This window comes from Gadus macrocephalus, chromosome 15 (genome assembly GCF_031168955.1).
Source record: "Gadus macrocephalus chromosome 15, ASM3116895v1".
In the NCBI taxonomy this organism is placed as follows: domain Eukaryota; kingdom Metazoa; phylum Chordata; class Actinopteri; order Gadiformes; family Gadidae; genus Gadus; species Gadus macrocephalus.
In genome coordinates this window covers 9,541,198-9,567,905 of record NC_082396.1, presented here as the reverse complement: position 1 = coordinate 9,567,905, position 26,708 = coordinate 9,541,198, and the positions used below count along the sequence as shown (strand labels likewise).

At 45.1% G+C, this 26,708-nt stretch overlaps 1 protein-coding gene and 3 long non-coding RNA genes across 6 annotated transcripts; all 4 read left to right on the top strand.

Moving 5' to 3' along the window:
• Positions 1-6,301: 6,301 nt before the first annotated feature.
• plek (pleckstrin) lies at positions 6,302-13,940 on the top strand. Of its 2 annotated transcripts, none has more exons than XM_060072930.1 (9): positions 6,302-6,460; positions 7,130-7,285; positions 7,584-7,765; positions 8,496-8,587; positions 12,369-12,553; positions 12,798-12,902; positions 13,252-13,335; positions 13,493-13,565; positions 13,676-13,940. In XM_060072930.1, exons 1-9 carry the CDS (start codon positions 6,419-6,421, stop codon positions 13,825-13,827), a joined length of 1,071 nt encoding a protein of 356 aa, XP_059928913.1. In that variant the 5' UTR covers positions 6,302-6,418; the 3' UTR covers positions 13,828-13,940. The 2 variants fall into 2 exon arrangements, with proteins under 2 accessions (XP_059928913.1, XP_059928914.1); XM_060072931.1 differs by having other exon boundaries at positions 6,303-6,460; positions 13,688-13,940.
• Positions 13,941-14,483: 543 nt separating this feature from the next.
• On the top strand, positions 14,484-16,062 carry LOC132473014 (uncharacterized). Its single transcript, XR_009529239.1, has 2 exons — positions 14,484-15,349; positions 15,751-16,062. It is a non-coding gene; the product is annotated as an uncharacterized LOC132473014 (long non-coding RNA).
• A 5,442-nt stretch (positions 16,063-21,504) lies between these two features.
• LOC132473390 (uncharacterized) lies at positions 21,505-24,122 on the top strand. Of its 2 annotated transcripts, none has more exons than XR_009529360.1 (3): positions 21,505-21,618; positions 21,822-23,429; positions 23,715-24,122. It is a non-coding gene; the product is annotated as an uncharacterized LOC132473390 (long non-coding RNA). The 2 variants fall into 2 exon arrangements; XR_009529359.1 differs by having other exon boundaries at positions 23,718-23,813.
• Positions 24,123-24,840: 718 nt separating this feature from the next.
• Positions 24,841-25,825, top strand: LOC132473127 (uncharacterized). The gene is made up of 3 exons (XR_009529258.1): positions 24,841-25,104; positions 25,632-25,700; positions 25,780-25,825. It is a non-coding gene; the product is annotated as an uncharacterized LOC132473127 (long non-coding RNA).
• The last annotated feature ends 883 nt before the right edge of the window (positions 25,826-26,708 follow it).

Here is a 26,708-nt window from a genome sequence, read left to right as displayed (position 1 = left end):
TACACACACACACGTGCATACACACGCACACGTCGCATGCATGGGCAGACACACATGCTCACACACATACACACACACACACACACGGTCACATGCATGGGCAGACACACACACACACACACACACACACAGACACACACACACACACACGCACACACACACACACACACACACACACACACACACCTTTACCCCAGCATAGAGCTTCATTTGTGCTGGCACAGTGTGCCATTGAGTGGGATAGCTCCTTCATTACAATTTGTTGTTAATTAAAACACTGCATCTGATGTCTTTACTCTCGTTTCATTAAAACCCGCGGAGCTGAAGAGATCAGGTAGCCTATAGGGCTTTTGTGAAGGTGACACAAGATAACGTTTGTTCAATAACGTTCAATGTAGCCGAAGTAGCCTATGTACTGGCTTTGCATAGTATCTTGGGAGATTCATAAATGATTATTAAAAAGGGTGATTTAAATAGCTTGCACTTTTCACCATTCGTCTTGGTTTATGACCTTGTTGCGTACAATCTTATAATAAAATGTTGAAGTCTATTATAAGAGTGTACATATTGAAGTAGATTGATTGTATATAGCTATATCTTGGTCAGGACCTTCTCATGGTTCAAATAAGAAAATGTACGTTTTTATCAGGTGTAAGTAAATGGGATTTCACTATGTTGGGGTGCATTGGATCTATGTGTTAATATTATCTTATTATAGCTGCTGGAAGTTTTCCAATATAGCTATCGTCTATTGGAAAAGGTTAAATAATATACAGTTCTGTCCTATTGGTTCAGCTTAACATTGTACCGGTACTTCGATCATAGTGTGGCTTCATATATATCATATACCACTTGTTTATGGTTGAAGAAGAAGAGCATGTTTTATGAAGTAGCATCAAAGCACAGCTTCTAAGCAGAAACAGGGGAAGTATTAAACCCCAACAACCGCAAATAAAACATTGCAGTTCATACATTCATACTTGCTGAAAATACCAGCCGAGGAATAACGCCCATTCAAAATTGTAGAACTCATTTTCAGAAATTACGAATCTTGAGTAGGGATTCCAGCAATATCTTCTAGTGATCCACATGTGGTTTGCTAGAACACAGTGTGTGTGTGTGTGTGTGTGTGTGTGTGTGTGTGTGTGCGTGTGCGCGCGCGTGCGTGCGTGCATGCATGTGTGCGTGTTCCGGTGCATGTGTTTGTGTGTGACGTGCGCATGCTCCTGCTTGTGAGTATGTTGCGCAATGCGCATGTCTGTATAAAAGCTTTCCCTGTGTCAGGTTATCGGAGAAGGGGGGCGTAATGCAGTTGTTAATTTGGATCTGAGCTCTTTGGAGAACCCCATCAGGGAGCAGAGATAATCCGCTTCCTCGGCGTCTGTAATGCCTAAACTCAAACCGTTCAAAACTACAATCACTTTCAATCAGCTTCGCTACATCAAGGTATGCTTTGGAAACCGGATGCCCTGAGTTATTTAGATCCCCTTGTCCTGGATGCGTGTACTGCATTTTGTGCTCCTTCGGTTGACCTGCCGCTCACCCCCCCGGTCAACACTGATTGGTGGATGCAGAACGGCCGTTAGATCTACTACAGAACGGCTATGCCTCCCCTGAGAACTCTAGCCCCCCTGAGCCAGACATAGAAAGGTTTGTGTGTGTGTGTGTTTTTGCTTTCAAGTGTGTTTGTGTGTGTGTGTGTGTGTGTTTGCTTTTAAGTGTGTTTGTGTGTGGGGGTGGTGTGGGGGGGTGTATGTGTGTGTGTGTGTGTGTGTGTGTGTGTGTGTGTGTGTGTGTGTGTGTGTGTGTGTGTGTTTGCTTTTAAGTGTGTTTATGTCTGTCTGTCTGTCTGTCTGTCTGTCTGTCTGTCTGTCTGTCTGTCTGTCTGTCTGTCTGTCTGTCTGTCTGTGTGTTTGCTTTCAAGTGTGTTTTTGCGTGTGTGAGTGTATGTGCGTGCATGCATGCGCGCGCGCGCGTGCGTGTGTGTGTGTGTTTGCGCTTCGTGCGCCTGTGTTTGCGTGCGCGTCTGCCTGTCATGCATGGCTAACGTCATGCATGGCTAACGTCATGCATGGCTGATTCATTGCGTTCTCAGCAGTCAAAAGGGAACCGAAGGGGACGCCCTGACTGGTGTGCGGCCGTGGATAAGCCATCAACCACCCCACAACCCCACCTCGTCTTTCAGCTCAGCCCACTCCTCGGCAGAATTATTAATGGTACGGGTGACACACGGAGTGCCAGGGACAAAGACGCCTCAATCTGCAGGATTGAAAACAAGAGCCGTGGGCCTCTTTCTCCTGGCAGCCACCTTGGTTCTAGAACGCTGACTTTATCGTGGATGTGAATGCGGATAATATGTTCCATTCAGTCCTGGTGGTGATGGTGGGGGTGGTGGTGGTGATGCTGGAGATGGAGGGGTGAGTGGGGTGGAGCAGGTGGTGATGTTAGAGTTGGGGATGGTGGAGGAAGTGGTGAAGGAGTTTGACCCTGCAGCAGAAGTGATCACAATTCATGCCGTATTGGTCGGTGTATCAGTACACACACACACAACCACACCCACACACACACACACACACACACACACACACACACACACACACACGCAGGCTCGATAAATTGCAGTGGTTGTTGATATCCTTCGTTGTGTCAAAAAATGTGTGAAGTAAGGTGGGAGGACTTCCTGTTTTACAAGTTCCTTCTGGGTTACTGCGGTTTGCACGTCACCACCCATACATCAACCCTACCACTCAAACATCACCCCCCCCATTTCCGGAGCTCTGTGATGAACAGATCTTCCCTTAACTCATTATTCTCCCTACAGGGTGGCAGGGGTGTGTGTGTGGGGGGGGGGGGGGGGGGGGGGGTGGATGGATGGATGGATGGATGGATGGATGGATGGATGGATGGATGGATGGATGGATGGATGGATGGATGGATGGATGGATGGATGGATGGATGGATGGATGGATGGATAGGTTGATGAGCAGACAGACAGAATAGAAATCAGGGATTAAAAATGTATTTTCAAGTACATAATGGAGCCATACATTAATTAAGAAAGGGCAATGCATTTACATATTTCTCCATGAGTGCCGTTATTCCAGTCACAAATGAAATTGTAACAACTGTCGATTTGCTGGAGGACGGCTGTCTCTGTGGCCGATCCGTGGGGAGCCAGTGGCTCTACTAGGCTGTCCTCTGTGCTGTTCTGCAGTATTTTACAGCTTACATCGATTCCCTATTCCCAAGAGCTTTTGTTCCTGACCTCCTGACCGTAACCTTTTAATGATATCAATAATATAATCAACCGCCAACGTTTAAGATATGGCGGAAATGGATTGTGAGCCAGGTGTGAATAACAAGGCTGTCCTTTACTTTGAGTTTCGGATATGCAGCCGCACCAGAGGACGTTTCCGCGTGTTTATTGGAATGATATCATCCACATACATCTCTCAAACCGTGACCTTCTCACGGTTTGTTGTTGTGACGTGTTTTCAACGTGACCTTGTTCTATTCAACATGCTGGTGCGGTGCCACACATCCTCATGTTGAAAATATTGAATGGGCAGCTTGATTGCTTAGGCTTCTCTGGCTATTACTTTATGTTTTTTTTGTTTGTCGCCAATCAATGTCTTACATTAGGCCACTGGCCTCTGAACCTTGCACAAATGTTTTGTTGTAAAACAAAAACGTAACCTTGGCAATCGAGCAGGGTTGTTGTTCTGTGTTGTTTTTAGTGTGTTGGTGACGCCCTCTAGCGGTTACATACCATAATTACTAAGGCCGACTCCTAATAATGACAATTGTATTTGTTTTTTTACAGTGTGTAAGAAACGTATGAATGCTATATTGGTGCTTACTAAGAACTTGGTTCTCAGTAAGCTTAGTAAAAAGACATTGGTCAACGCACACGCCATGTTGTTCTTGTCACACACGCACGAAAGCAGGCACACACGCATGTACAGACACGCACACGCATGCGCAAACACACACACACACACACACACACACACACACACACACACACACACACACACACACACACACACACACACACACACACACACACACACACACACACACACACACACACACACACACACTATCACCACCCGTGAAAAACTCCTTTTATAGAATGAAGTAGTGACGATGGGAAAGGAAGTCAACTCTATTCCAATGTGTCCTATGATAACACTATCAGTATAGAGATGGAGCAGAAGAGTATTTGCGTTTGTAGCAAAATTAGGAACTTGAATCCATCCCCACAGCTGTCAGCTGCTGAAGTCATAGTCTGGCAGTCAAGAACTAGGAAGTTAGGTTTGAAGGCTAAAAACTGAATTAATCAAAATATCGCATGATACAATAAAGAAATTAAGATTCTTCTTGAATCAAGATAAAGCTCTTGGTGATTTGGGGCCATGGAACTTCAGTCACAAAGCCTTCTGAAGACCGTCTATTTCTGTTTTTAGCATGAACTGTGACCAACGTTCACATCTGCATTTAGTCATCAGTGAATAAGGTCGGACGTGGTGGCTGAAAGTGCACACATGCGATGACAGCGGTTTGAAAAAAGACAAGACCAACTCCTCCGGAGCTTAGTGAGAACGATGACCATGCAGGATATGAGTCAAATGACGGCAAAAACTGTGAACGAACATGACAGCAAGGGACTTTCGTTAGAAAAAATGACACAGAGATGGATGGGTTGCAGTGCAAGAACGAAGGCTTGAGCTGTGCAGAAACCACAACTGGTATATGGGCTGAAAATAAGGTGTTGTAAGAGTAGCATCAGTAGGTGTTGATCAACACCAGCTTCTCCGCAACCACGGCACCTCCCCCTCGTACATTACGTTCCAGTAACAACTTGGAGTGGTTTATTCCACTTAACACAGTTGATAACAACTATAAGATGTGCAGAACTTTAATGTATGCCATTATAATAAAATTATAACTATAATTATCATTGTTCCCCTTGTCGGGTAGTCGACAGGTGACTTTCAGAACTCAAAAAAAGCCCACTCTAACTAGCCATGTAAACTAGCGTATCTCTGCTAGGTGGTGTATGTGGGAGGGTTTTTGGAAGTGTTAGTTACATTTTTGTAAAACAAAGTGAGAGCTACGGGCGCACCAGCATTTTAATCAGTATAGATAAACCCTCCCAGTGACATGTCATTGAGATTCAGATTGAAATCAAAGCTTTTCAAAGCTAGCTCCGTTGACTCCCGTACAGCCTTTTCCATTGCTAAGTTCCAGGTGTGACGCTTGAGGTGGGCGTCACTTAGCCATTCTGTTAGGATCAAGTATTCAGAAATGCTGTGCTATAAACCAAGTAACAGTAGAGGCCTAGGCTGAAAGAAATCTCCACTGAAGGTTAACACAATTTCTGATCTCTTACTTCCAATGAACTATGTGAAGGTGAGTTACAGTCCCTGGAGTGATAAGATTAAGAACATGATGAAAAGAACAACCACGATGAGAAAGTAACAAAGAATCTGACATTGCAATATCCAAACATGGAACATGAAACGGATACCTATCGATCGAAAGTTACGCTCCCTCGGACCTCTCGCGCTGAACCCATGAACCCCCAAACGGCAATTGCCCCATGCAGAATTCCCTCTCTCTCTCTCTACAAGCACATTAGAACCACAGTGTTCCACACGTTCCGTGGTGAGATTACAGCAGATGACAGCCTAACACCAGGGAACAGGATCAGTCCAGGGGCCGAGGCTGAACCTGTTGTGAGGGGGATCTGGTGGCTCTGTTATGCTAGGTATTCTCCTGGGAGGGCTCTGTTAACTTTAACACATACTCATGTGTTAAAGTTAATAACACGAGTATGTGGGTTACTTCAGAACCACTCTATCCTATAATGTAACAATGGGTGTAGACCCTCTTCTAGGGAACCAGATGACATGGTTTCCCTCCATAGTGGTCACTGGATGTTTTAAAAGTTTTCAGTATGGCAATGATTGTATTGTAATCATATGCAGATAGCCTCCGGGGTCCCCTCATCTCATACCTGATTGATAATTTTTTTAAGTATACATATAAGATTACAGCTGTACATTTTAAGTGAAAAATGAAATGAAACTATTCATTGTGGATAGCCTTCTTTGAGCATAGTTATTTCAGGTTGAGAAAGGGGGAAGTACACATCATCATTGTGACATGAACATAACAGCACTTCCTCTGTCAGAGTCTGTGTGTGTGTGTGTGTGTGTGTGTGTGTGTGTGTGTGTGTGTGTGTGTGTGTGTGTGTGTGTGTGTGTGTGTGTGTGTGTGTGTGTGTGCATGAGATTGAGTCTGTGGGTGGGTATGGGTGTTACCGATAGAGACGGCAGCATTAGGCTGAACCATAAGAGTTTCTAAACCTTGCGGTATACGTGCACAAAGTTCACAAGTGGCGAGTGTCGTGATGGAGCCACAACAGGTCAAAGAGGGATACTTGGTGAAAAGGGTAAAGTTCACTCAAACTATAACCATACTATTCTTGAAGTTTTTATAAGATAATAATGCAGTTTTTAAATACATAGCCTCGCTTATGCTGTTCCTCTTTCTAAAATCGTTCAATTCCGTACACCAAGATGCTTTTCAAGCAACAATTTCAACACATATTAATCCTTGACTAATATATCTAACTAATACTATTGGAGTGAACTCCAACTGATGGTTCTCTGAGATCATTAGCATCATAGAGTCAGTAGTGTTTAACTCTATTTATACCTCCTTATTTAATTACCAGAAAGCCTGAGGCAAGAAGGAAGCTAAATTAGAATTTGCTGCTGCTCTGGGGAGAAATAAAGAAAATTAAAAGTTGATTAATGCTGAAATACAAAAGAAAATGCTAAGGGCGTAATATCATAATTCAAATGTGAGTACTAGCTGTGGTAATTTTGTAGGCTACTTATCATAGTAGTATTGCTATCAAGCATATTATCCTATTCATTACTTTGCATTATCCATCTTAGTATCTCAAATCCGACAGTACAACATTAATTGTAACATGCTCAACAGCCCTCAAATCTCTTTCCATTTCTTTCTCACTCTCAACCTCTCAATCCGTCTGCATGTCTGTGTATTTCTCCCTCTAACCCTCTCTCTCTGTATCTCTGTCTCTCTCTCTCAGGGCACGGTGCTGTGCTCCTGGAAGGCTGTGTGGGTGGTACTGTCTGACGATGCGGTAGAATTCTACAAGAGGAAGACAGACAGCTCGCCCAAGGCTATGATCCCCCTGAAGGGATCTACACTCACCAGCCCCTGCCAGGACTTCGGGAAGAGAACTGTAAGGAAAAAAACATTTGTGTGTGCATGTGAATGTCTGTTTGTTTTTAAATATGTTTAAGTGTTCCTATTAGTCTGGGACTTTAATGTCCAAAAGTTGCAACCCCAAAAAAGTTTTGGCAACATTTCTCTTAAATAAGTGACTTCCATGACATGTCACCGATGACCAAACTCTTTAAGAAAGCAAAAACCAAATGTCCCCAAAACACGTGACTGAGAGAGGAAGATGAGGAATTTCTTCGGGACATACATGTAAATAAAACACCTCTTCCATGGACCGGCTGTACCTCCTTCCTCAGATGGTGTTCAAGATCAGCACAGAGAAGAAGCAGGACCACTTCTTCCAGGCTTCCCACAGCGGGGAGCGCGAGGCCTGGGTAAAGGACATCAGGAGGGCCATCAGCTGCCTGGAGGCTGGGAAGAGGTTTGCCCGCAAGTCCACCCGACGCTCCATCCGTCTTCCTGAAACGGTCAACTTGAAGTGAGTTCTCAAAACATGATTCCTAATGATCTGGTGGGCCCGGTTTTCCGAAACCTTCTTAAAGCCTGGTGGTTTGCTTTAACCTAGGCGTCACTGGAAGGAGGGATCCCCCACTCTGTGGTTCTTCTCAAGGCTTCTTCCTTGATAATGATGAGTTTTTCCTTGCGCTTTTGGGGTTTGGGTAAGGGGGTGTCATAAATAGATGAAGCCCCTGAGGCTAACTCTGATTAAGGGCGATTGTGGATGAGTAATGACGGCGGGCAGAGTGCCTGCAGGTAGCTCTGCTCCTAGATCAAGGGTTCCGGGTTCCATCCCCGTTGCGTTCATCCTACCTGTAGGCACCCTTGAGGAAGATGGACCTAGCCCCTACCGGCTCTTCAATTACATGTTTTCAATTCATTGTAAGTTGATTTAGTTGAAGCTATATGGTTGTATGAGCCTCAGATGTTAATTTTACTCCTGTGGAACCCTCAGAGTAAATAGCTCCAACAGAAAAGGTACATAGTGCACATTTAAGTGCCTGAACATGGATTGATCTTGCATTTTTGACAGCTACCCTACCCAGCACTCTTTTAAGTCATTTTTTAATTGTGAGTACAGAACTTGTGTTGTATGTTCATAGTTAGCAACCCAGATTTCAATGAAAGGCCTTCTTTGTTCTCAGCCTCACTCTTTGATTAATAATTTAATGTCATATCGTTTTTGTGGTTTTGTATGTTTATCTCTCCAGTGAGCTGTACATGTTAATAAGGGACCAGGACAACGGAGTGAAGGAGTTGAAGCTGGAGATTGAGAACAAAACCTACAACCACTGCTTCACCGGTATGTTCACGCTTGATGCTCAAATCCATTACAACCTGGTTTGTTTTTGTTCTTCTATTTAGTCTGATTATATTTCCGTGTAACTCCTTCTTAATCCTCAAGCTTTGCGTCTCGCTAGTCAATAGTTTGTTTGGGGATTTTGGTTTGTTTTTCCCGTACCGTGTTAGCCTGTGGGGTATTCCACAAAGCCGGTTTTATCACATAACCGGGTAAATTAACCCAGGGTTTGCGGTAACCCTAGGTTTTCCGTTCCAAAATGAACACGGTATGTTATTTACTATAGAAACATATGCTCTGAATCAAACCTGGTCGGAGCAGGTTTTGCGCAGGTTAAGTTTGGAACATAACCCGGTTTTGGGTATTTAAACCCGCGTTCCCCGCAGATTTCATGTGTTCAATGCAATCCACCGGGAGCGATTAATAAGACCACAGCTCGACATCTTGGCATATCCAGATGACTTTTTGCTGGAGAGATATAGATTCTCGCGGAAATCATTAATATATTTAAATAGCCTTCTCCAGCCTTACATAGCCAACACTACCAATCGAGGACATGGCCTCAGTTCACTCCAGACTATTTGCGTAGCCCTCCGTTTTTTGCAAATTGTAGTTTTATCTATAATGTTGGAGATGCTGAGCACATCTCAGTCCTTTCAGATGACCCATCCACGTCCGGACCAAGATTTTCATCGGCCTCCTATCGTACAAAGAGCAATTTGGCTGAGTAGGCCTACTATGCCGAAAGGCGCTTACAACAGAAAGTATAAAATAGTCCTAACGGACTTACATCCACTGGAGAATGTTCGATCATAGCCGGCGGCTCCAATACAAGCACTAATCCATCTTGATCTGTGAAGTTGATGAATTGTCACTTTTAGGTTTTCTATCCAGTTACCAAAAAAAAACATTTGGAACATTTGCGCTGTGGCACACACACGGTTTGCATGTGTTACTTCGAAGACAAACAAAATCTAAAATACAAGAAAACAGAAAAACCTACATTCAACCAGTGGGGTACCCTCACATGGCCCCTGACTCTCTGAGGAGGTACCTCCAGGTACCCCCTCCATGCCAGGGCGCCCTGAATTTATTTCTATTGCCAGCTCCTCCACCGAGGTCAAGACAATTTGAGGGCCAGATCCAGTCTGCCGACTGTCGGCGGTTTTACGATTGGCTTAGGAGCTCATTTAAATGCAGGAGTGACAAATATGGTATGACAATTTAAATGCTGGACTGACAAAATATACCAATACGATGGTGGGAAAATACCAGTTTGTATGTTTATATACTTAATTTTTACTTGATCCGCTGACCGCTTGGGAGCCATCGGAGTACATATTTTTTTAGAAGAAAAGGGTTATGGGGTAGGAACGTTAAGAATGCTTAACTGGGATATTAATAGATTCATGGCTCAAATATTAAGGATCATGCTTTTGACATGTAACGCATTTACGCGGTCAGCGATCCGCTGCCAGGCTTTGGTTCTCTGGGTTACAGAGGCTTTAGCGCTCCCCTTTCTTGGAAAGGAACCTGGAGTTCCATTTCATAGAAATAAGCGTCCCGTTTCGCCATTTCGATCAGGGTTTCCATGATCTATACATCACGTCTTTATAGGTTTGGCGTGGACTCGCACAACCCTGAGTTAACCAACCCCGTGTTGATTGAACTAATGCATAACCCGTGCGGTGGAACCGACAGCTCTGGTTTAGTTGGCACAGGGTCAATCAACCTAGAGTTCAGCGTTAACTCTGTGTTTGTGAAACCTCCGTTCGTGGAATACCCCACTGGTCCTACCAGACTCTTGTACTTCATTTCATTTGCACAGAGAGTCTGGGCCCCGTTTCCCGATATCGATGGATCTTTGCTCGTAAGATCATTCTCCCGATGGATCTTTCGAACCATCGATAATTTCTTTGGAGCGTTTCCCGAAACTCCTCTTAACGTAAACGCGCATTCGCTGCACTCACGACGATCGTCGGATTGTACCTGTCCACTGACATGGTGCTGAAACGGGCTATGACGCAGGGGGAGACGCAGGAATGTCGGAGGAAAATGGGGTTAAAAAGGGTTAAAATATCTCCCCATCAAGGCCAACCGCAGAGTAGCCTACGAAAAGAATAGATTGCAATAATATGAATGCTAAAGATATTAAAACACAATTGATTAAGCCTAGGCCGACATATATATCAGTCCTAATCCTGAGCGCACGATCGGGAGGTGGAAGTTGCGCTTTAGATGCCTTCACAAGTCCAGCGGAGGGCTCCAGTTTTCGCCGGCCAAGTCATGCGCTGTGATATGTGTGACAGCTATGTTGCACAACATTGCAGCTAAGGCTGGGGTAGCTTTGGTTGAACCGGAGGACATTGAGGACGATGACGACGAGGAAGATCGGTGTGAGGACGGCCTCCCTCATAACTACGCGGCTGGTTTTCATGCACGTCGAAGAGTGATTGAGACTTTTTTTTAACCCCCTCCACCCTCCCACATGTCACTAAACATTCCCGTCAACGTGACCAATCCCCACCATATCCCAGCCTTTTGCCTGCTCCTTTGCATTTTTTTATTAATATTTTTATTTATTTTTTAATTTTTATTTTTTTACATTATTTTAGGCTACGTTTTATGAGTAGCCTATGTCAGTCTGCACAAATCCCCCCACTTTCTCTCACACATTTTAAGTGCCCTGCCTGCTCAAACATTTCCTGGACTGTCTCTCTCAAACTAAGAACATAATGGCCCACATTAGGCTCAGACGCACGTGATACACCATTACCAATGTGTTATAATAAAACGCATCCAAAGAATAGGCCTACTAGGAATGTCCGCTGGTTACGCCACTGAGGCTATAGTAGGCTAACGAGGCTCTTAGCGTCCTACGAGTACCCTGGAGCACTCGTAGCTACGAGCGTTTTCAAGACGTTCGTTACCAAAGATGCTTTCGGGAAACGGTGTGAAAACTGTACGATGCTCGTACGTACGACCCACTCTGCGATCCACTTAGGCTAAAGATGCTTTCGGGAAACGGGGCCCTGGACCTACTCAATTCACAAACAATAACTCACGTGAAGCTGGGTGTCTGTTGAAGTTTAAAACTACTGGATCTGCCCAGTGCCACTCTTCATCTGCCATAACCAATTGCTAACGTTTGGCCGGGAATCACGTTGTGCACAGGCTGTAAACAAACCAAACACCGTGTGTGAAGATGTCCGTCAATGAGAGCTGACTTTAACGTCATTGTTCTTAGCCACTCCCTCTGTTCGCTGATTGGACGCAATTTTTGGAAGGAGAAAACCAACTAATATAGCGCAGACCCAGACCTAAGTACTGAAGGGAAATCAAAATTGAGTGGAAGTAGGCGGGTGGAGCCAGGCTAGTAGGCCTACCGTGGGCTTGATGCCTGTCAACTTTGAAAGACAATGTTTTTGTTTAAATACAACATTGCAGCCTTTCATTTTATTCATACTCAATCCTTAAGGATTTGTTTTCAATAACTGCTTTATTTCTCAAGTGGAGACGTTGTGTTTCACCTTTCACCTTTTCACCCTTCACCTTTGTTTTGTTGTAATTTGTAGTAATTTATTCTGATGGATCGTTGGATCTGTCAACCAGGTGATGGACTTGCTGATTTCGACAAAGAACGTTGTGTTTCAAAACCATTAGAACCATGCTTCTTTGTAGTCATCTATCTTAATTGTTTATATTTCCAAGAGACTCCTTCTTTAGCCCATGTTCATACCTTGAATACCATGTTTCGGCCTCTGGTTTGCTCTGTGTACCGTAGGTGTGACGGTGGTGGATTGGTTGATCTCAAAGGAGAAAGCGAGGAACCGAGCCGAGAGCGTGATGCTGGCGACGGGGCTGATGAACGAGGGATACCTCCAGCCCGCCGGAGACCTGTCCAAGACCGGGGCGTCCGGAGGCACCGAGTCTGTCTTCCTGGACGAATCTGATGCCCTTTACTTCTTTGTAAGTATAGAAAAAATATCAAAGACAGAGAGTGAGAGAGCGAGAGAGTTAATTTTGTTACTTTACATTGAAGATTAGATTAAGTCACAGAATTTTAGCGTGCGGAAAAAGAGGGAGGCTTTTGGGACAAAAATGAACCTAGGGGGACCTATTTCTGTGGTGAGTGGGTCTCAACCTTTTTGGCCTTTACCCCCATGTGTTTTGATGGAGAATGGTGTGGTTGAATAATGTATGTGTGTCACAGGCAGACAGCGGCTTCTTCTGTGAAGGATACTCCAGTGATGAAGATGATATTGTGAAGGAGGAATTCAGAGGAAACATAATAAAACAGGGATGCCTGCTCAAACAGGTAAGGGTGGAAAGGAAGGAAGTTGAATCAACGGAAAGTGAGAAACTTTTGATCAAAAGCCAAATAATCATGACAGAAGTAATGTAAGAAATGTAATGATGAATATAAACAACATGTCTACACAGTATTCTTCAAAACATGGCATTTTAGTTTATTTTATAAAGTGATAGATGTTATGTTTGCTTTTCAAGGAAGCTTTTCCTTAAAGGAGTTTTTTTGTGTGCGTATAAATTACATTTTTACTGCCCGAGGTCAACTTAATGGAACTTATAAGTAGGCTTACACAGAGGTTTAGAAGTTTGGCGCAGTGAAATATATAATGGCAATCGTAAAAACTACTCTAAAAAAGGGACATCGACGGAAAAACTGGAAGGTGAGAAAGTTCACGCTGAGAGATGACCCTGCCTACATCCACTACCACGACCCTGCCAAGGTAAACAAACGCAATATAAACTGTAAGAAAAAACGCTAACGCAAAATAAATAAATGGAAACATTTGCACCTAAACGATACAATATTGGCATATGGACCTTTTTTTGGACTTTTGTTTGCCAAACGCTACATACATTTGCTTTATATTTGACTACTAGGGGGACGAGGAGCCCCTCGGGGCAATTCACCTCCGCGGCAGTGTTGTGACGGCGGTGGAGTTTGTGCCTGACGGTGAGTGTGTGTCCTGTCACCATGGGACGAACGAATGACCCTACCTCCTTTTGTTTCGTTCCTCTTCGTATCTTTCTTTGGATTACACGATACTATTTATGGACTCGCAGTTCTGTTTACAGCCAAGCGCTACGACGTGGAAGGAAACCTCTTCGAGATCATCACCTCGGACGAGACGCACTACTTTCTGCAGGCTGCGACGGCGGATGAGAAGAAAGAGTGGATCCAAGCCATCCAGGCTGTGTCAAAGAGTGGAAAATAACACTCACAAAATGAACACGATATGACTTATGATGAAAAGAATGGGTGTGAAAAAACATTTATTAAATTAAAGTTTATTTAATTTAATTTAAATGAGCGATTAGTATCATCTCACCTGGCTGTTGTGGTTTCTGTGATAGGCCTATTACTCAAAAAAATAAAGATGTTTGAAAATCACTAGGAAACAGTTAGGCCCTAGGCCTACATAACAAAATTAAGTGTGGAAAATCACACTTCAACACCACAACCCACCCGTTTTCCAAAGCGACCTACAGTACTTAATGGTGCCAAGTCCAATGATGGCTTATTTTCTTCATAAAAATTAAATAAACTTCCTGCCACTCATGGACCCCTGGGCATGGGTTATAACAATACAAAACAGATGTGAAAATGATTCGGTTTCCCAATTTGTCAATACCTCAAATGTAACTCACCGTTTGAACACTAGGGGGTGGTATAAAACAATGTATGCAGGTACAGTACCTTCCGCCTCTATGAACCAAATAACCACTGGTTGCGTGTGACACGTAACATCTGGTACTTTTTAACCCTGGACTATAAAGTACACATATTTCCCTCTGGACGGCTGAAGCACAAAATGATCTAGGTCCCTGACCCCACCTCAATCTACACAACAGTGACAATGGGTGCTATGTGCAGGGTGCGATTTGTGAAAAAACCAGAGGGGGGGATAATTTTGAGAAACATTTTATTCAGGAAAAATAACCACACAACAGTGTGAAAACTTATGAAAACAGTTGATTTTGTGACCTTGTGTATCTAAACCTTACACTTAGGCTTCATAATAACGTAGGCGGTAGGCCTATTTTGAACGTGAATTTAACCACTGCATTTGCAGAAATATTTTCTCATAGCTAATATTGTTTTTAAATGTGCCAAATATAAAAATATATATATTTTTTCCCCGATATCAGTTCAACAGAAAATATGAAATACCACAATGTGCTGTCAAGACGTTTTTTTTTTTTTTTATGGGTTAATCGGGTAGACTATAGGTCAGACTACGAAAACAGTCCGCTCTGATGACGCACTTCAGCCTCTTTTTTTTGCTCTCCTGTTGGCGGATCGATAGCAGCGTGGTGACCCTGCTTCAACCACATCTCTGCAAATCTGAGGGCCGGGAAGGAGGCAACATCTGGTGCATTTACAGAGATGAAAAGCAGATTGTGCAGTGTGGACACATTCATTCTGTTTCTGCCATCTGTAAGAATGTGGTTTATGGCGCTGAAACCTCTATCACACTCGGCTGTGGACACTGGGAGCGTGGAGACAGCGGTGAGAACTTTGCGCATGCTCTCTCCTGTGACACCGTGACATTTAAACTCATGGAACTCCTTCAGGAGTATGGGACTGGTTGCGGCCACAACAGCAAGAGTTTTGTGTATGGCGAGAAGTTTTTCATCGCCGTAGAGGATGCGCTCGTCTTCATCAGATGGCCAGTTTGATGGATTTAGAACGGCGGCGGCAGAGATTATCCCGTTGTCATCCAGCCTGCGCTCAATGTTGTCAGCCAGGGAGACGAAAAATCGATCGCGAAACACCTCTGCCTTGCGACGGCCCCCATCACCTGGCTGAGACACACTGACCCCTTTGAATGTGGAAGATTTTTCAAATTCCTCCCTCATGCATTTTGTGTTCACACCGTCGGCTTTCCTCATTGATCTCAGTGCGCTCAGTGCCACGCCCACCTCAGTGTTGGCACGGACAGCTGTTGCGTCTCTCCTCTGAAGGAAAAGTGACAGGGCCTGTAGAATCTCCAGCGCATCTTTAATCAGTGCCATCTCCACCAAAAAAAGCCACTCTGTCATTTTAGTGTGTATACCCTGACATCTTGCCCTCTCCTTGGTGGATCGGGATGGGTTTTTGGCCAGTTGGTTTTCAAAATAAAACTGCTTTCTGCGAGCGCGACGCCTCTGACTCGCTCCCGGTAGATCAAAATCACATCACAATCAAAATGAAGACGGACCCTGTGTATTTTGGTTGTTAATTATTACGATGTAATGGTGAAAATACTTTGGGTGGGGGGGATTTTTATCCCCACCGAGGATAAAAATAATTCAGCAGAGGGTAGGACGTGTAAACCAGAGGGGGGGATAATCCCCACCATCCAAAACCGGCAAATCGCACCCTGGCTATGTGTCAGGCTTCAGGATTTAGGAGATAGTATTAACCTAAGGGGTTTATATATATTCAAGAAATAAATCAAGTGTGTGTGTGTGTGTGTGTGTGTGTGTGTGTGTGTGTGTGTGTGTGTGTGTGTGTGTGTGTGTGTGTGTGTGTGTGTGTGTGTGTGTGTGTGTGTGTGTGTGTGTGTGTGTGTGTGTGTGTGTGTGTGACACACCCTGCAGTAAAGAGACATAATGCCTCTGCTCCAGAGGAGACACTTAATTCACGTGAATGTAATTACATTTCGTCTATGAATAAATTAGTTTGCTCACAGAAAATAATTACTTACTCAGTGTTGGGGGTAACGCGTTACAGCAACGATATTACTTTTATGGGTAACGAAGTAAAGTAATACATTACATTTTAAATATCGGTAACTACACTACTTTACTTGACTATAGTAACGCGCTTTCCTGCCGTGTTTGCCGGTGTGTAAAGTTATGGTCTGTTTAAGTCTGTGCGTTTAAATGCAGAGACAGGTAAATAGCCGGTGGCTCTACTACCAGTTGTTGAAAGGGCAACAGCGCCACTTAGCGTAGCGGTCGGAGTCAGCCATGCTCCGGCAACAGAGTACTAACGTGTGACGTCACGTTTCCATAGAAACCGATTTTCGGTTCCACACACACCAAATTAACAAGGGGAAATCCTATGCCACACAAACCTTTTATAGGTTTGTGTGGCATAGGATTATAGAAAGAGAAAGAGGGGATGAAAATGGAGACAGAGACGGAGACAGGGTGTTTCGGCCAGTGGCGATATTCTCACTTCTTTCAATTTATAGCTCGGAAGGACAAACATTCAAGTGAAATGTCCTCTATGCCCAGGCGCAAGGTTTCTTTCAACTTCTGCCAAGTCAATGAGCAACCTGTCCAAGCATTTGTCAGCCCAGCATGGCAACACAAAACTTGTGGCGAAAGATCATGCTCTCCGGTCATCTGAAGGAGTCGATCAGCAGCCGACCCCGCCTCAACTATTGAATCGCCCAGATTTAGAATGATACTTGATAAAATACCCGCTACTCGAAAGCCATCATCCGACAGGAAAACTTTCGAGTACCTGGATCATTTCCACCACCGCGGACATTTGGTCCGCCAACAACAAAAGCTACCTGGGAATGAGGGTGACTGCGGTCAAGTGAGCCGCCATTCGTTCATCCGCGGTTAAACCAGCCGTCACACAAAATCTTCGTGCGCCTTTACTCTAAACAGCCTTTGGGTGGTATCTCGCAACGTTTTCCAAATAAAACCCTTCACCTACGTGTGTAGACATATAGAACACTAGCTGTCTTACGGCGGCGTCTAGAATGTCAGCACTTGGGGACATCTTGCCAGTCAGCTGCTCAGTGCTCACCCATAACATTGTGTTGGTAGTGGTACTGTATGTACTTTATAAATAACCATAACTTGCTACATTTTCAACCGTTTTCCCAACGGTTTGGTTTCTTACAAACCTTATTAACGTGGTTATAATATTGTACCTATTTTAGAACATTTCAATTTTTTTAGAATCTAACATAATTATTCATCAGTATCATGTATGCAGTGCCGTAACTACATCTCTGACGTTTATAACAAAACAAACCGTTTGAAAATGTAGCAAGGTGGTTAAGGTTATTTAAAAAGTACATGTAGGCCTACCACTACCAAGTCAACACAGTGTTATGGGTGAACAGCTGACTGTGGCAAGTTGGCCGCCAGTGCGGACCTTCGACTCCATTGGCCAGCAGAATATGCATGTGTACATTTTTCAAATGACATTTTCTCAAAATCTATACAGTAAAATCAAATGGTTCCTTGTGGTCAAGTAGTCAGTACAACAGTTAGTATGTTCATATCAGTCAGTGCCTGAACTTATGTGACATTCGGTCTATAGCCCACTTCAAATTGCTGACATAATGCAAATTTGCAAAGGCGAGAATATGTACGTTTTTCAAATGACATTTTCTCAAAATCTATACGGTAAAATCGAATGGTTCCTTGTGGTCAAGTAGTCAGTACAACAGTTAGTATGTTCATATCAGTCAGTGCCTGAACTTATGTGACATTCGGTCTATAGCCCACTTCAAATTGCTGACATAATGCAAATTTGCAAAGGCGAGAATATGCATGTGTACGTTTTTCAAATGACATTTTCTCCAAATCTATACAGTAAAATCACATGGTTCCTTGTGTACAAGTAGTCAGTACAACAGTTAGTATGGCAATATCAGTCAGTGCCTGAACTTATGTGAAATTCGGTCTATAGCTCACCTCAAAGTGCTGACATAATGCAATTTGCTAAGGTGAGAATATGCATGTGTACGTTTTTCCAGGGCCGTCGATAAGGGGTGAAAGGTGATGACGATTCAGGGGGCCCACAGCCCAGGGGGGGCCCACAAAAAAAAAAAAAAAAAAAATAAATTTAAATTATTATTTTATCACCAGCCCATAGTACTACCATAGTACCCCCCCCCCCCCCCCCACCCCCCCCCCCCCCGTCAACAATTGTTCTCCCCGGTCAACAATTGCTCCTTCCACCCCCCCCTCTAAATCTATACTGTAAAATCACATGGTCCCTTGTGTACAAGTAGTGGGTACAACAGTTAGTATGTTCATATCAGTCAGTGCCTGAACTTATGTGAAGTTCGGTCTATAGCCCACTTCAAAGTGCTGGCATAATGCAAATTTGCAAAGGCGAGAATATGCATGTGTACGTTTTACAAATGACATTTTCTCTAAATCTATACAGTAAAATCAAATGGTCCCTTGTGTACAAGTAGTCAGTACAACAGTTACACCGGGATCCCACCGGACGCGTACGCGCCGCGGAACGGCTGCGTCCTCTGCCCTGCGTCCATTCCTACCGGGCGCGTAACGGCAGCGTAGAGGCCTCCACACACCGGCGCCGCAGCGCAGCGTCGCGTATTTTACGCGCGTCAAAAGCACGCCCCTAGCACCAACAGGAGGCGGCGCGACGGCCGCGCTGCAGTCTAAAATCAGGAAGTCACCTGTCAATCAACCGCAGCAAAGAGACGAAACGCAATGGGTGAGTAGCCTATTGTAGCTTAGTTTATTTATTTTCCATCTTTTTGGCTGAATAATTTGAAAAATGTATAATCTGCGAAGTGAAAGTATGTTTTCAAGCATCAGATCAACTTAGTTTGTCGTTTTATTTACTGTCATTTCTTATTTATTTTATATTTTGCCATTATTCATCTACTGCATCAACAATCTCAATAACTGCAGGACCTTCTATTAAGCCTTTTTAGTATATAGTGCAGTCACCTTTTAAGCCCAATTGTTATTGTGTGTATTTATTGTATTGAGCTCCTGGATGGCTTTATTGATCCCCATTGGGACCAATACAGTATCTATCTATCCATCTATATAGCCTTAACATAGCCACACATTTACATGTATGCAGCCAGTAGTTATCCATTTTAATTGAGCAAGCTCTTTTACATTTTATTGAGTTTTTTTTATTTCAACAGAATAAATAACTGTTGCCAGACAGAGGGGGGCTGCCCTTCTTCTCCTGCGCTGTAGGCGGGCAAGGAGAAGACGAAGGGTTTGGGTGCACCCCATCAATGAACAGAGACAAGAACAGGGGGTATGCCACAATCTGGTCCAGGAGCTCCGTGCAGATCCTGAGAGGCACGCCAATATTTCAATTCGCCACTAAGTGTGCAATGGCAGAACCATATGGTGCAGCCTATATGATGACCTATAATCTAGTTATTATCCCTCTCTGGTATACTCTTTTGCATATATATATATATACTTTTTTTTTTATCCCTCGGGATAAATACAGTGATGTTATTGCTGTGCTGGATTCAGTAGCCAGTGTATTTTATTTGAGTGCTCGAGACACTTAATGTTATTTTTCCTTAAATCCAGAGAGACAGTTAATACATGATCTGATACCAGAGAGACAGTTAATACATGACAATGCATTTTTGAGCTTTGCCTGTGTTTTCTTTTACTTCTCTATTTTATTGTATGAGAATGTTTCGATGTGAAGCACTTTGAGTCTGCTTCATGTATTAAAAGTGCTATATGAATGAAGTTGCCTTGCCTTAAATAAAAATATATATATTACAAGTAATCTGGTTTCTACCTACATGGTGTGATTATATGTGACTTGATTTCGTCTATTTCCCATTATGGTCAATGGTTTGGGTACTTAGTCCACCATTGTTGATTTCTCACCTGAAGATCCAATCTCCAGAGCTATGGCTCGCCAGGCAATGACCTTTTTGGAGTTGTCTTTGTAATGACGGGTACTTTGGTCATGCAATTCGACATATTTTTCCACCTCGACGACGTCTCTCATCGTCCATTCTCGTAATTGTTTCTCACAAACGAAAGAGGGCGACATCCAGTGGTGAGGGGTAGATATGGAGGTGCCTACGGGACCCGGGATGTACAAACCAGCTTTTACAAAGCGCTTTTTCAGGGGCGGCGACGCTCGGGAATAGAACATTGGCTCGAAGAGTAGTTGGGCGGCGCGGCGCGGAACGCTGCCGCGCAGCTAGTCGGCGCCGGTGTGGGCTAGTACACCCGGAATAATGGGTGCAGACTTTTTTACGCGCCGCTGCAGCGCCGGTGTGTGGAGGCCTTAGCGCTGCCTTGCGAGCCAGCCGTATTCACGCGAGATCACGCGATAATCCTAAACCTAATGTAGGCTACTCACCTTCCACTCCCAAAACTATTGCAATTAAATGCCACGCTTTGTCCTTTCTGACATTTTCCTTATAAAAAGGATGATTTGGTACATAAATTACTTCATGTTGCTGAACTTCGACAATGAGTCTCTCGTCGTCCATGTTGCCGACCCTCTGCGACCCACCGGTCATGACGTAATAATGTTGATGTGAAGTTACATGAGCTGAGTATTGCGTTTTATTTTGAAAATTGACCGGATGCTCTATGGCTTTTACTTTTCACTTCCTGCCCGGCTTGACCTGCTCTGTCGACGCGGTTTAGCAGCGGCTCGCGGCAAAAATAGAATTGGACGGAAAGATAGCGCCGCGGCGCGGCACGCCGCTCCTGGGACGCTGCTGAAACGTTCCGCGGCGCGCCCGGTGGAAATGGTCTCATTGATTATAGTGGAAGCGATCAGCAGCGGTGACCGCGGCGCAGCCGTCCCGCGGCGCGTACGCCTCCGGTGGAATCGAGCCTTTAGTATGGTCATATCAGTCAGTGCCAACTTATGTGAAATTCGGTCTATAGCCCACTTCAAAGGGCTGACATAATGCAATTTTGCAAAGGCGAGAATATGCATGTGTACGTTTTTCAAATGACATTTTCTCTAAATCTATACAGTAAAATCGAATGGTTCCTTGTGTACAAGTAGTCAGCACACCGGTTGATATGGTCATATCAGTCAGTGCCTAACCAATACGCAGGCCTTTGCCGTCTCTCGTCTCGAGCTTCTCGCTCACAACCAATCACGTTCTTCTGGAGGCCACTAGTTCTTAATTGATTTCAGCTGCGTCTCCCCCGCCTCTCCAAAGCGCCCACACCGTGACGGTTGTTAATCGTTTATTTTGCGTTGGATTGCGTGGGCTGAACAATCCGGACATCGTGGCCACCGACGTGGACCCCCCGCCACCGGGACCCACGCAGTGAGTAACGCGGGTACTTTTCCTTCATGAGCACTGCATTATGTTACACTCTCCCCATCTCCTCCTGTCGTCTGTTCTCGCCCCTCTATTGTACATGTTTTACCGCTGGAGGTTAATGTGGATTTGCTGATGGAAGTGGTAGTTTGTGTTGAGTGGTTTATCTATGGGATCGACTGACTAACTAACGCTGCGGACCGCTACAGCACCGACCACCACACTGGGAAGTGTCCTCTGCTCACTGTGGAAGCAGCATGGAAGAAGTGCAGCAACTCTGATGGAAACGAGGTTTGAACACAAACTGTTCTAGGCCTACTACAAACCGAGGCGGTCCCACTCGGTTAAAGATCTCGTGGTCAATGCGGCAGACCGCTGGACCTGGACGTCACCTTCTGCAGATACTTCACTGCCCTCAGGAATCCACGGATAACTTGAAACATGTCAGACTCCACATGTCTGAAAAATCCAGGATGGAAACTTGTGGAAGGAAGAAAGGGGTCTGTTTTTGCTCAACCCATAACCCCACTGAGCCCTTCTGTGGAAACCTGTCTGACTGACCCTACTGACTGGGGGCCTGTTGATGTGTGGTTGGACTCTGGTAGAAGGTTTGCTGCTTGTGATCTGCAAGGTGGTCCTGGGTTAGATGCGGTGTCTGACTTGCACACCACTCTCCCAATTCTATTCTGCTCTTTACTACTTTTCTACTTTCAATACACTTGCTGCTGCTGCTGTTGACCGCTGGTGGTGCAATGTGGTTTTTATTCGCGTATGTTCTGTGGACTTTGCATTTGTATTTTAATGAACATGTTTACTGCCTGTTAGACCTCGGATTGGCAAACCTAAACTCCTTCACTGGCAAAATGTAGATGCAAATTAAATGCCAAAATTAACATTTCAATATTCGTTTTGCGTATTTCACCAATAGCTTCGGAACTAGACGGACCTCGTATATAATTTGCTCTTCAAATATGCGGTCAGGCGCCCCTCCGTTATGTAACGTTTTCTGCCCGGTACGAAATAGACCGACCAATAGCAACCCTTTAGGCTATCTAATGTGAGGTTGGATATACGCAACATGTAGAGGTGTTTCAACAACAAAGATGGAAGTTAGTGAACGAAAGACTGTATATGCTCACTAAAAGAACGAACGACTACTACTCAAAGATTTTGAGGAATATGTATTTCTGCATCACCCGTTCCAATGCTATGATTAGTCGAGGCCTATCCAATAGCAAAGCATCGACCCATTTTAGATCGCGCCCTTTAGACACGCCCCTTGGAAATTTAACAACACACTTCAACGCAGAGGATCCAGAAGGATTTCACAACGAGTCCATTGGAAGATATCGAGGAACATGAACATCACCAATGAAGGAGAGTAACGTTTCCACTTGCTATAGGAATTTAGTGAAGCACTAAATAGTTAATAATAATAATGATAAAATGTAGTCACCATTTATTGACTTTTTGGGTAAGACTTGCTTTACTAATATAACCACGTTAAAACCGCATTCATTTACTTTTCTTGTGTAGTTTCCCACTATTCATTAAATGTTTTATAGAAGTAAAAAAGTAATCAATAGAACTATACACATTTGTACAACAATTAATCATTATACAGGATTTGAACATTTTCTATTCAAGCTCATGCTTCATAATATTTCCAAGGATTGCAGAGTACCAAATGATTTATGAACAGTTGTTTTTGTTCAGGAGCGGATTGTACACCCAGAGGCTTCAACAGAGCGGGTCTGGAGCTGGGAGCTGCAGGTGGATGGTGGCCAGGAGCCGTTCAGTCCTACAGGAACAGACGGGTGAGCCGTGGAACTGCACATCCTATAAACTCCTCCTTGGCGTGGTCAAACGGTTCAGAATAAAACTGGAATTCAGTCATTGGTTGTGATTGGCTTGTTAGCCAAGCGTTCTCAGCCACTAGGACTAGTGTCCTTATGAAGATTAGATGTGTGGCTGGGTTTGGGAGTTTATAGGAAATGATACTTCTCAAGAACGCACAGAATGGGAGAAGATAAGCTATTGACATCTGAGTGAGCGAGGAGAAAAAAATCTCCAGTGTTTAAATGGATTTTGTCTTGTTTCAGTAGAGGTGATGGAGGCGGTCGTCTGGAGGTGCTCGTCTGGAGGTCCGTGGTGGTCGTCTGGAGGTGCTCGCCGTGAGGTCCATGGCGGTCGTCTGGAGGCACTCGCTGCAGGTGGAGGGAAGGCCGGGAACCGTGCAGCCCAACGGATGCAGAACGGTGAGACACGGAACTGCACAGCTGCACATTTTTTCTAGGCTTGGTGAATTGTTTAGAATTAAAACTTTGACATGCAGCCACAGCAACTCTGAGGTGTTCTGAAAAATGTCAGATGCATTCTCAGCCACTAGGACCAGCTCCAGGATGTAGGCTAGGTGTGTGTGGCTGGCTGTTGGGTTAAATAATACCTCACTCAAGGCTGCACAGTAGGGCATCAGGGAGATCTGTGGGAGCTAAAGCAGAGGAGGAGTTCATTATGTACGGGGAGAAATGTGCAGTGTGCAAATGGAACGTGTCATTCGCCTTTCAGAAGGACTGAGGCGGATGTCCTGGAGGCAGAGGCCAGCCTGGAGGCGGCGGTGGCCTGGAGGTCCTGGAGGCGTCCAACCTGGAAGGGGCGGCATGGAGGGCCAGGTGGCGGCTCCTCATCCAGTAAAGTTAAACTCATCTTCAGTGCATCCATGATGAAAGGGGAGAAATGTTCCAGTGTGCAACTGGAACTTGTGTCTCACATTTCAGAAGGGCCTGGAGGCGGCCAAACTGGAAGGCCTGGAGACGGCCAAGGTCCTGGAGGCAACGGCGGTCCTGGAGGCAACGGCGGGCCTGGAGGTGGAGGCCAACCTGGAGGTCCTGGAGTCGGAGGGCCTGGAGTCGGAGGGCCTGGAGGCGGCGGTTGGGTCCAACCTGGAGGGCCTGGAGGCGGTGGTTGGGACCAACCTGGAGGGCCTGGAGGCGGTGGTTGGGACCAACCTGGAGGGCCTGGAGGCGGTGGTTGGGACCAACCTGGAGGTCCCGGCGGTGGCGTCCACCTGGCGGCGGTCAGCCTGGAGGGCCCGGCGGCGGTCGTCCTGGAGGGCCCGGCGGCGGCGGCGGTCGTCCTGGAGGGCCCGGCGGCGGCGGCGGTCGTCCTGGAGGGCGCGGCGGCGGCGGTCGTCCTGGAGGGCCCGGCGGCGGCAGCGGCGGTCGTCCTGGAGGGCCCGGCGGCGGCGGCTCCTCATCCAGTAAAGCTAAACTCTTCTCCAGTGCATCATGAACGGGGAGGAATGTCCGGGCTGCAAATAGAACGTGTGTCACATTTCAGAAGAAATGAGGCGACGTTGCGGAGGTCCGGGCGGTTGGCCCGGTGGAGGTCCTGGAGGAGACGGTCCCGGCGTTGGAGGACAGCTGGGGGATCCGGCGGTGGAGGTCCGAAGGCGCCTCGTGATTAGACCAACCAGCTCCTCATCCATGGAAGGTAAGCTCTTTCTCCAGGTCAATCTGATCAACGAGAAAATCAAAGAGCGCAGCCATGAACTGGTGGTATCGCCATGTGGGGACTAAACTCTAATGTTTAACTCAAGTAACTGCAGTGTTTCCGCCATCACTGTATGGTTAAGGCCGTCTTAACAGTAGGGCCCCGCCTTGACTACCAATGTAGAAAAATGATATATAAAAAATAAATATGCAATAACAAAGTGCAAAACTCGTAGGGAAAGAAAACATACTTTCCTCAAGTACAAAAAATATAGATAAATAATTTGTCGGTAATACTGTATACTGTTCAAAACAATAGTCGTGCCATAAAGCATTTTGAATGCACTTGAAAAGGCGGTTGTATGTATTATTGCGAACTGAAACCCTCACCGAAGACCCCCCCCCCCCCCCCCCACCTTGACTAAGACATTGTCTGGGGGAAACACTGAACCGGGTTGTATCTTAGTAGTGAGTACACTCGGGTAGCTGGGTCATCTCCAAATGGTAACTGAGTGTTTGCTCCAGCAGGATTGAAGGAGTCACTGGGGATGAAGATCACTGCTCGGGGGCTGACGACCACTCATCTTTCCGGAGAAGGTACATAAATCTACAGCTGATGTGATTAAAGTTCTGCAGTTCAGATCCGCTGATAAATGGTCCCATACCGTATCCACAGCGTCCTCATGGTGCAGGCGGTCAAACCTCCACCTCTTTGAAGAGACTGTAATCAAGCTGGATGGCTATTTTGCTCCTTCTACTGACAAAATCAAGTCTGCCACCTGGTGGCTGATGAGGGCGTAGCAACTCGGGGTACATAGGAAACATGATAAGAAGAGCCTGTTTTTGATGGTTGGATCGTACACCTAAATGTTTTTACATCAAAATATCGCCGACCCCCATGTTGGACAATGCTTGTTTTCATCCTTTCTATGTTTAGCTTTGATTTATCCTTACCTTTTCTTGTGACCCATTCCCCTTAGGTTCAATTAACACAGTGCACACTCTATAGAGCTTGTAAGTCCGCCCCTTGCGGCGGGACCTCGTGAGATCGTAAGATATGACTGGGTTTCAATGGAGAGAAAGTAATTATTTTCTCCATTTTATGTTGCACCACATTTTGGGGGAAGAATGTTTGAATCAATCTTTGTCATTTATTTCTGTACTCCGTATCTGTAATCCCAGCTGTTGTATTTTAACACGGTAGCTGGGAACCCTCTTTATAAAGGAGCGACTAGAGGGACGAGGCTGGAAGCAAACCTGAGCCTGGATCTTAACCTTCTTTCTAAACCTAATGCCGCAATTTAATCGCAAATAAAGTGAGGCCTAAAGTAACTTGACTCTCTTACCTAAACTTGCTTGCCTAAACTCGCTTGTCTAAACTCGCTTGCATAAAACCTAAACTCGCTTGCATAAAACCTGAACTTGCTTGGCTAAACTCGCGTCGCTTGCCTAATACCTGAACTTGCTTGCCTAAACTCGCTTGCCTAATACCTGAACTCGCTTGCCTGAACTCGCTTGCCTAAACTCGCTTGCCTAAACTCGCTTGCCTAAACTCGCTTGCCTAAACTCGCTTGCCTAAACTCGCTTGCCTAAACTCGCTTGCCT

Coding starts and splice junctions, on each gene's coding strand:
- plek (XM_060072930.1), top strand. CDS start 6,419: ATGGAGCCACAACAGGTCAAAGAGGGATACTTGGTGAAAAGG. Junction 7,286..7,583: donor AGGACTTCGGGAAGAGAACT/GTAAGGAAAAAA, acceptor CTCCTTCCTCAG/ATGGTGTTCAAGATCAGCAC. Junction 12,554..12,797: donor CTGATGCCCTTTACTTCTTT/GTAAGTATAGAA, acceptor TGTGTGTCACAG/GCAGACAGCGGCTTCTTCTG.